We start from the raw sequence: 10,427 nt of genomic DNA, 5'->3' as shown, positions 1-10,427 counted from the left end.
ATTTAACGTGTTATGCACTTACTGAAAGAAATAATATAATAAAGGTAAATGTTAGCAGGGAAGTGCTTTTTATTTAAGTGAATTTTATTAAATTGATACTTTAACACATATCATTCCTTTGTTTTATTTGGGGCCTCCATAACTGTTAAATCCATGTGTGCTAGTTCGATTATCACTACTGACAGCAATAAATAAAGTTTTGAGTTTGACTATGCAGCAGCGCCGCCACAAGAACCGCAGGCGGATGACATTAAAAGTAACGCGAGAACGACTGATAAGCAGACTATTCTGATTGATTTCTCAATTGGCTCTCATGGTGCTTTAATATCATCCACCTGTCGATTCATGAAGTTAAAGAAGCCTAGATGAAAAGCATTCAAATCTCTGCAGCTGACCGACTTTGAGTGACGCTGAAGGCGGCTGTAACGTCCTTTGATTCCTGCTTAGCAAAAGTGGAATGCAAAGACAGTGCAGCACATGATGCAAGTATTTTGAAATAATGCCTTTTAAAAATAAACTTAGCGCTGTTCTGTGTATCAACGTCATTTCAGGACAGATCAAACTCCCCCTACTTGAGCACTGCTGACTTTGAATGCGTGTGCACGATAGCATCACGTGGGGAGCTCGCTATCAAAATAGTCAAGTTAAAAAAGTTTGTATTTAAAGTCAGACAGCAAACAAAACTGGCGTTACCTTAAGTAAACTGTTTGTATATCTTGTGAGTCCTCCTTATTTTAGTTTTCAAATCAGGAAACCACGATGCATATTTATTGGAAAAAAAATAACAGTTTGTCTGTTTAACTTCAATTGGCTGCTGATTTGTATGAATATTTAAGCAATAAAAAGGTATTGAAATACATATGAATATATATCTATAGTCTATTAGATAACTTATTGGTTCAGTAAGATGGGAATTCCTCTTCATACCCAGCTTATATAAAGAAACAAAAAAGGTTTTCTATGAGGTGTTCATCTGTAGTTTTTTTTACAGTTAGGGTTTTTGCAATGTAGTGTTTTATTTATTTTTTATTTTTTGGAGAAAGCAAAACTGTTATCCAAAAAATAGGTGTTTTAAATAAATTACTGCATCCACAACAACAAAACAAATTTGACCTGCCTTAAAATGTTTAACACGTGGTTTTGCATAATTTCTAATTACATTTTAACATAACAGAAAAGTGATGGGAAAACATGTTTAATCACTGCAGTGATTAAATTATTTACAACAGGGTATAAAAAACATTTTCTCAGATTATTCTGAAAATTAGAGAGGTGTGAGGGTCCTCCAATATAGATTTTGCCTAGGGCCTCCAAATATCTAGAACCGGCCCTGCATACATAATACGTTACATTTCATTTTTCAGTTTAAAGTCCACAAAGATTGCTTTAAAAAAAAGTTTGGTCTAGTTTTGCTCGGTAGAAACAAACAAACCAGCAGCAAGCAGAACCATAAAAAATGCTGATAGTTTTCTGTTGAATATCAATAACATAACTATGGTTTTAAACTTCCTAGCAATGTGCAGCTTTCAATATGTTTTTATAAAAACACAGGCAACATTAAAGGCGCATTTAAAATGGTCTGTCTCGGACGCTTGCACATAGCTGATTTTTTTTTTCCTGAACAGCTGTCCACATTTGGCTTTCAGCTTATAGCTCACTATCATTTTAGTTAGTATTACTAGCGAGAAGAATTATGCCCTGGAAGAATGAGTGCACCTTGTCTGTGCTGCTCCTTATGACAAAATTTCATTGCTTCATTTGGGGAAAAACTTGTGTTGTTTTTTAAAGTAGTACTTGTCCTTATGCTGTAGATGCCTCAACCTGCTTAAAAGAGCAAACTCCAGGGCTTTAGGTGGTGCTAACTGCAGTAGAAGGTGGCAGTAAACACCACAAGAAGAACAAGATGTTACTTTTTTTTTTTTAATTTTATTGAATTAGTGGTTTTCATTTATTTTAGTACTTTTCTTCATTTTCCTTACGTGTACTGAGAGGAAATCTCCTCAGATAGTTGGACACCTTATATTTGCAGTGGATCTGATCATTGTAAAAGATATTCTTACAAATTGAGATTAATTTGTAATGCAATCCACAACTGCCTCAACATAAACTATTCTGTCAAACTCACAGCAACTCTGGAGTTCTTGTCAAGTAAGAGAGCAAATAAATATAAAAAACATAACAATACATTTCTAGAATATAAAGCATGTTTCCTATCCATATGGTTCAATTCTTTGAGTTTCTTCTTTCTGATGAACTCAAGATATGATTGGTAAACACACCTGATTGTAATCAAACGATCAAGTTAAGTAGTTTTTTTACCCAACCATTTAAGGAAGTCGGGTTACAAAATGATTGTCAATAAAAAACTCAAAAACTAACATTTTTTTTACGCTTAACCATGTTGAGGTTATTCGAATGGACAGTTACATAGAAGACTCTTTTCTAGAAACTGTGGGTGGCTCTTAAAAGAGCCTTTGGGTTCAGATTGGGTACTCTCAGCTTTACTTGGAGCTCGTGTATTTGGTGACGGCCTTTGTTCCCTCAGACACGGCGTGTTTGGCGAGTTCACCGGGCAGCAGGAGACGCACGGCGGTCTGGATCTCTCTCGAGGTGATGGTGGAGCGCTTGTTGTAGTGAGCGAGACGAGAAGACTCACCGGCGATGCGCTCAAAGATGTCGTTGACGAAAGAGTTCATGATGCCCATCGCCTTTGAAGAAATGCCGGTGTCGGGATGAACCTGCTTCAGGACTTTGTACACGTAGATGGCGTAGCTCTCCTTCCTGGACCTCCTGCGCTTCTTTCCACTCTTGGCGGCGCTCTTGGTGACGGCTTTCTTTGAGCCCTTCTTGGGCGCGGGCTTTGCTGGCTCAGGCATGATGATGCTTCAAATCTTAAAAGAAGAAACTGAATAGTCGAGTGATCGTGTGCAGGGCTATTTATGCCCAGCTTCATGTAAATATTCACCAAACCGGAACGAACACTGATTGGGTGTTTTTGTTTGCACAACCCCTAAAATGTTTCTATTGGTCAGCTCAGAGTCTGCCCAGACTGAAAGAGAGCCAATGAAAGAGGTCCACACGTAGGAGTTTGAAACAGACCCTCCCCCACGTGATTCAGTTCTTTGTTTTATTTCCCGCTGTTTCTGTGAGTTTATTTTTGTGATTTTTCTACACAAAATGTCTTATACTCACATTGTTGTGCTTAATCAATTACAGATTTTTACCGAAAGAGTTTGGTAAAGAGTGCAAGGATTTACTATTTACAACACAATGCTTAGAAAACACAACTTAATTTTGTTCATTTTTATGTTTTATGGTTGACAAGTTTTTGTAATTCAAATAAACAATTAACACTAGCTTTATTGAAGCATGTTATGAATGTTCAACTCTTTGTATGATAATGTGGGTGGCTCTTAGAAGAGCCGTTGGGTTTTCTTTTTTCTTTTATTCGTTTAACCTCCGAAACCGTACAGTGTGCGTCCCTGTCTCTTCAGCGCGTACACGACATCCATAGCGGTGACGGTCTTTCTCTTGGCGTGCTCGGTGTAGGTGACGGCATCACGGATAACATTCTCCAGAAACACCTTCAACACACCGCGGGTCTCCTCGTAGATCAGACCGGAGATACGCTTGACACCACCACGGCGAGCGAGACGACGGATGGCGGGTTTGGTGATACCCTGGATGTTATCACGGAGAACCTTACGATGACGCTTAGCGCCTCCTTTTCCGAGTCCTTTACCGCCTTTGCCTCTTCCAGACATGATGAATTGTACAAGACGAGCTGTACGAAGAATTGAACGAAATCTTCAGTGCAAAGGGGATTTTTACTTTTGCCTACAGGACCTAGTAGAAACACGCACACGAGGGCGGGGTCAGCAATCACGTCACAGCATCACAACTTTATTACCTCACAATTTGCCTACAGTAAATCGAAATGCAACTTCCAAAAATGATAATGTTTAATATTTAAAATAAATAAATAAATATTATTTTCAGAAATTAAACTATTAACTAGACGTTACGATCAACGGCAGTGATGTTGCACAGAAGAAAACACCCACGCGCTGGTATCACTAAAATAAAGTGTTAAGTAAGCTTAGTTTTTCTATAGCATAATTTTATATTATATTTAGAGATTATGATAGTAACTGTATTAAATATAAACCAATTGAAATCTCTTTTTGATAAACAACGGTCACCGCGGGTCTTTTAAGGACAGGGTAGATAAGAACTGATGTTTTAATCATTAAAGGCGGAGTCCATGATCTTTGAAAGCCAATGTTGATATTTGAAATCACCTAAACAAACACGCCCCTACCCCAATAGAATCTGGACCTTCTTTTGATAGACCCGCCCCACACATACGCAACCCGGCATTTGATTTGATTTGATTGGCTATAAGTGTGTTTTGGTAGTCGGCCCGTCTCCTTTTCCAAACTGTTTTTCAAACATCGTGGACTCCGCCTTTAAATCATACTAGAACATGCGGTTTTAATGGACAGCTGAAAATTCGGATAAAGGGATCTGGGCCAAAACTCTCTCATTAGTGCGTTCAACTCCTTATTAAAAAACAAACAAACAAAAACTCCTGATTAAAATGACACACATGGCTGCGCGATATCATTTTAAAAAGAAAGTGGCGGAAGAGTGCGTGTTCAGTTCATATTTTGTTTAAATATATTTTTTAGTTTTGGTGATTAATACAGTAACGGAGCTATTAATATTCTCTGAAAACTTTAATCTTATATATAAATCTGACAAAAGGTGAGAAAAAAGCTTGACATAAGTTTACACTTAATTTAAGAAAAAAGTAAACTTTTTTAAGCTTTTTTTTTCTCACCCACTGGTAGATATTTTTGCTTGTTTTAAGCACAAATTCACTTAAATTGTATTTTTTTATCTAAAAACTAGATTTATTTTCTTAGGTGATTTTGCTCATCAAGAAAATACATTCTAATTTAAGAATTGTTAAATATTTGTACCGAAAACAAGACAAAGGTACTAAGAAAGTCATTTTTTGCAGTTTAAGATTTGCGAGATATATGCATTTTTTCAGGATGTTCTTGAAACCCGGCAACTTGTCCATGATCTGGTATTGGGTTGCGCCCGGTGTTTGGGGACTTCTGAATTAAATGAGACAACAATCACCTGTTTCTCTGTCTTTACTGTTTGTTTTAATGTTTGTTTTAAATGATGACCAAAAAACTGATCTCTAGACATCCTGAAGACGGGACAAAGCTCCAGGAGAACAACCATCACTGCATCAAAACATAAACAAATCAACCACACACTAACTAAACATGTCCATGCTGGTTTGATGCTGTTTTTTCAGTAGGGTAACATGTAATAAACAGAGAATGAGATAAAGCATATTTGGTGTGCTGTCCGAGGGGAGCACTCAGAGCTCAGAATATTAATCCCCCCACCCCCTCTTTAACTGGAATAGATGTAATAACTGAGAAGACGGCAATGGGGTGGAGGAGGGATGCTGCAAAACCTGTCACGGGACAGAGATAAGGGACAGTAAAACTGTGCATAATCATATTTTTATCAAGAGATCAGAATGAAAGTGTCTATTGAGCTTTATAAAAATAATGCCATTGTTTAAATAAAGTACAGCTTAAGCAAATTAAACAATTAAATAAAAGTAAAGTGGCCCTGCATACAGTTTTAGGTTTATTATAATTATCAACAGGGATAAAAGTTACACTAGGAAATCTGATCAATGGACAAAACAGACCATCAATTCAATTAACGACTGACAAACCAAACCAAATACAGGCAGGGCTATAAATGCACAGAGGAAACCTATAAACTAATAAATTACTATGGCAACAAACAGGGATGTGGCTAGAAGGAATACAGCTACGGCCAAACAGCAAAAAATCTTTCCAAATGATCGCTGTTTTCATCCTTATCCTACCCCCAAACCTAGCCCTAAACCCAAGGTTGGTTAGCCAGAACTAACAAACAGGGATGGGTGTAGCAAAACGGTATGAAAGACAAAACACAACACAACAATTATAACAACAAAATAACAGTACAAGACCATTGAGACATAGACATAGAGGTCATAATGCGACTAAACTTTAAGATATTAAATTACTTTTATTAAGGTTTAAATGTGTTACAATGATTTTTTTACAATCATTACCTAACATTTTATAATAATATTTGTATTAATTATTTTTAAATAAACTAAATAGTTCAGCTTAAAAGTTACACTTACACCAGCATAATAGATTTTTTAACAGTACAGATGTCTTTTTAAAAGTTTACTATTTAAAGTAAACAGTTCAGCTTAGTTACAGCAGTATATATTTGATATGGTTAAATATATAAAAATACTAAACCAAATTACAATTTAATTTTTAAATGCCTTAGATCATGCAAAATTAATTTAAGTAAATAAAGCTCCAAGCAGTGATGGCGGGCCCTCGCATGTCTTTTTATCGCTACACGGTGCCTCCCAGAAAACGATGCACGGTGGGCAAGTGCATCAAGTAGGTAAATATCAGTGGACTATTTCATGTTGTTGTTGACCCATTTGGGTACTGTAAGTACAACAAACCCGACATTTTAGACAAACAGGGGCACTAGTGAGCCACTAAATAGACACGCCTTTGTCTGACCTTTTTGTCAACATTTTACAGCTGACTGTGATGTGTGTGCCAAATTTTTAGTTAATTTAAGCAAGCCAAGAGCCTTAAATATGTTGGAAATAAAAGCAAACTTGTACACAATGCTATGGAAACAGCGTTTGCGATATCAAAAATTTGTTCGCAATTTAGCATCTCCAATGTCATGATCGATGCGATCGGAATCTTCAGATGAACAAACACCCCGCATGTCATCACAATCAGAATTTTTTTACCTTAGATATTAGACACTTCCTGTTTCTCTGATTTCGCCACGAATTTGTCGCCTCGATGGAAGAATTGTTTGAGATATAAAAAGATCCCTTTGCAATTTAGCAAGTCCAATGTCTCAACAGCAAATTTCAAGAGTTTTCGAGTATGTTAAGGCACCCAAATTGCCCAAAAAAAAAAAAAACATTTTAAATATAGCAATGTCGGGCCCTTGCACATTTTTTCTTTTCACTATGCGGTGTCTCAGAGAAAACGATGTTCATCAAGTGGGTAAATATTGGTGGACTTTTTTTGTAGTTACTGACCCATTTGGGGACTGTAGGTAAAAGAAACCCCACATTTTAGACACAAGGAGGCACTAGTGAGCCACTTCAGAGACACGCCTTTGTCTGACCTTTTTGTCCACACTTAACAGCTGACAACTCTGATGTGTGTGCCAAAGTTAATCTAAGCACGCCAAGAGCCCTAAATATGCCTGAAAATGAATGTAAAGTTTGACATTTTTTTTGCATTACAGGGGGAGCTACAGAGCCCTCTTGCTACGCCCATGTTTCAGCCTTTGCCCAGTCCTAATGACGGACGACTCTGACGTCTGTGCCAAATTTCAAAAGTTTTTGTGCATGTAAAGGCACCCAAAGTGCACGCCAAGAGCTTAAATATGCTTGAACATGAAAGTAAAGTTTGACGCGTTGCCATGGAAACAGCGTTTGAGGTATCAAAAATCCCTTCGCAATTTATCATCTACAATGTCTCGGCATTATGTTGACCACTATTGGTGTCAATCGCATAAATATCCTAGGAGGAGTATTTAAAAGAACATCACATGCAACTGTCAAAAAAATCCACCTTTGTGACTGACACATTTCGTGGCACCTGGTGGTGGCGCTATACCCAGGAGTCACAATAGGCACATCGATGCGATCAGAATCTTTGACCAAACATACACCCCATGTGTCATCACAATAAGACATTTTTTGGCTTAGATATTAGACACTTTCTGTTTCTTTGATTTTGCCATGAATTTGTTGCCTAGCCATGGCAGCATCGTTCGAGGTATCAAGTCCAATGTCTCTACATCATGATCACCACGTTTGGTGTCAACGCATGAATCCCTAGAAGCAGTATTTAAAAGTTCACAACATTAATTTTTGAAACAATCAAAAATGGCCGACTTCCTGTTGGGCGGAGCTAATAGGTTTGAGTGTGAAAGTTGTTCAGGTCGATGAGATCTATATACATACCAACTTCCGTACATGTGCGTACATTTTTGCCCGATCTGTGCACCAATGAAGGCCGTGTCTGTGGCAGCCTGGCAAAGTGTGATGTTTCACCTTGAAACAGGAAGTTGTAATTCAGGCATACAATGTCCGACCTGGCCCAGACTTCAGACGTCCTGGCCTGAACACATCAACATCAACACATCAACAATACCATGTTTTACACTGTGACTTACTGCTCTTAGAGATTTAACCATATCAACATCAAATTTCATCAGTCTTATCTCAAGACCTTGTGTGATAAGTAATAGCAACCACCTTGACTTTTCGTAAAAGGACATGTCTGTGGTGGCCTCGCAAATTATCGCTAAATGAACTGCATTTTTGACAGCCTAAACAAGCTCAAAAATCATGAAACGTTGCAGACACGTCAAATGTGGCTTTTTTCATGTGATATAGGCTTCAGAACTCCTTCTAGAAATTTAATTAGATCATCATCATATTTGGCTTGTGTCATCTGAAGGCCTTTGCAATGCTAAACTGCGGAGATCTGGAGATTTTGATGGAGAGTGTGTCTGTTGCGGCCTACCAAATTTCTGTTTTTAGCAATGAACAAGAAGTTGTTCTAACTCAGGCTTAAAATGTCCAATCTTACACCAGCTTGAAATGTTTGAAAAGGGTCCTGGCCTGAACACATCAATATAACAAAAATCAGTTACAGTCACAGCACCACCTGCTGCACACAGGAGGTGTGGCACATCTAAGTTTTTTTGTCTTTCCACCTATATTTACTCACTTAAATTCATATCCCCCTGGTTCACTGTTTTACTAAGGCCGTAGGCTGGCGGTACCAATGCGTCCGAGGGCCATACCTTCGCTGCTTGCAGCTTTAATGATATTAACTGAAACTATTTTAAGTAAATTAAATTAAGTAAAACGTGTGTTTTAAATAAATTTCATTTAAATGAATAGCAGTCCTTAATATCATCAGATATGGTAACTGTTATATTTAAAAGAAAGTGTTTGGACAGGGTTTCTTGTTCTCTTCACTTTCATCTTTTGATGAGAAAACATTTGCATCTGGCTGAACTCTCCATGTCAATGTTGTTTCATTCCCAATCCCACGATCCTTCAGTTTCTTCTTTATCTGAAGAACAGAATCAATCATGAGTACTCATCAAAAACACACACACTTATTTTGCCTAAACTAACAAAACAACTGACACTTAAGGCAAAAAATAGGACAAACATTTAAAGACAAACTGAACTATAACTAGATATGTTATAGTAAAAAACATAGTTTTTATAAAGAATGGTATAGAATGGGAAACACTAAAAATCATCAGTTAAGTAAATATAGATTTATATTAACCAGTATTTGACTGATATATGTTGCGGTATATTGTCACAGTTGGTATATGCACAGATTTTTGGGGGGTTAGATTAGCGGCATGTGCCTATTATTTTTTTCATGTCATTATTTATACTTTTTTATTTTCTTGAGGAAAAAACACTAAAGATGTAAAAATCCAACCACTTCTCTTTTTAATCCCCATAATCCCTTTGGATTCACATAATAGTTTGTACAGAAAGATGTGTCTACACCAATTGTTCGTGATTCAACTGCACTTTCTATTATGGGAATGTTTGCAAATTGTCTTTATAAATGTGTTTTTTAGCACGCTGTAGTGTTAATGTGGCTAAAACCATAAGTGCTCATCTCTGTATAAATTATAAACAAACATCTGATGGAGGACGGGGCACAGTAACTCATATGCACACACATACAAAATGTGTTTTTGATCTCACCCAAATAGGGGCATTTAATAAATGATCGGTGGGACTTCACAAACACATTCTGGGCTCACCCGAGACTTATATGATATCTTGTAAAAGTGGTATAATAGATCCTCTTACCAACTGTAAGATTCTCTCCATCACCGCAGGATCATTTAGATTCTGACTCAATTTCAACTCCACTCTCATGATCTGATTCTTTGAATCTGTTAGAATATTACATGAAGAGAGCAACAAAAACTTACACCTGTAAATAATTACATTTTAATGTTTACTGCCAGTTGTTATTTTAAATTTCAAAAATAGGTTATACTTAGATGTTTTTAACAGTTGTGACTTATTAACTCATTCCCTGACAGCCATTTTTTTTTTTGCCCACCAGCATTTTTGTGATTTTCACAAAGGTTTCACAAAATGCTTTCCACGAACATTTTCTTCCAATAGATATATATATAACATACCAATATATCAAATGAAAGAACAGACCCTCTGCTTTCAAACAAACAAAACTGGAAAAAAGTTTTATCCTAACTATTTTCTC

General features: G+C 37.0%; 2 protein-coding genes across 2 annotated transcripts; both read right to left on the bottom strand.

The window, feature by feature from the left end:
* Positions 1-2,433: 2,433 nt before the first annotated feature.
* On the bottom strand, positions 2,434-2,912 carry LOC135779420 (histone H2B-like). Its single transcript, XM_065290141.2, has one exon. It carries the CDS (start codon positions 2,874-2,876, stop codon positions 2,502-2,504), a length of 375 nt encoding a protein of 124 aa, XP_065146213.1. The 5' UTR covers positions 2,877-2,912; the 3' UTR covers positions 2,434-2,501.
* A 454-nt stretch (positions 2,913-3,366) lies between these two features.
* LOC141282906 (histone H4) lies at positions 3,367-3,823 on the bottom strand. The gene has a single exon (XM_073816024.1). The coding sequence runs from the start codon at positions 3,762-3,764 to the stop codon at positions 3,453-3,455; it is 312 nt and encodes a 103-aa protein (XP_073672125.1). The 5' UTR covers positions 3,765-3,823; the 3' UTR covers positions 3,367-3,452.
* Between the last annotated feature and the right edge of the window lie 6,604 nt (positions 3,824-10,427).

The sequence above is a fragment of the Paramisgurnus dabryanus genome, chromosome 1, assembly GCF_030506205.2.
Source record: "Paramisgurnus dabryanus chromosome 1, PD_genome_1.1, whole genome shotgun sequence".
NCBI lineage: Eukaryota > Metazoa > Chordata > Actinopteri > Cypriniformes > Cobitidae > Paramisgurnus > Paramisgurnus dabryanus.
Note: the sequence above shows the minus strand (reverse complement) of the source record. Positions and strands in the feature narration are given on the sequence as shown.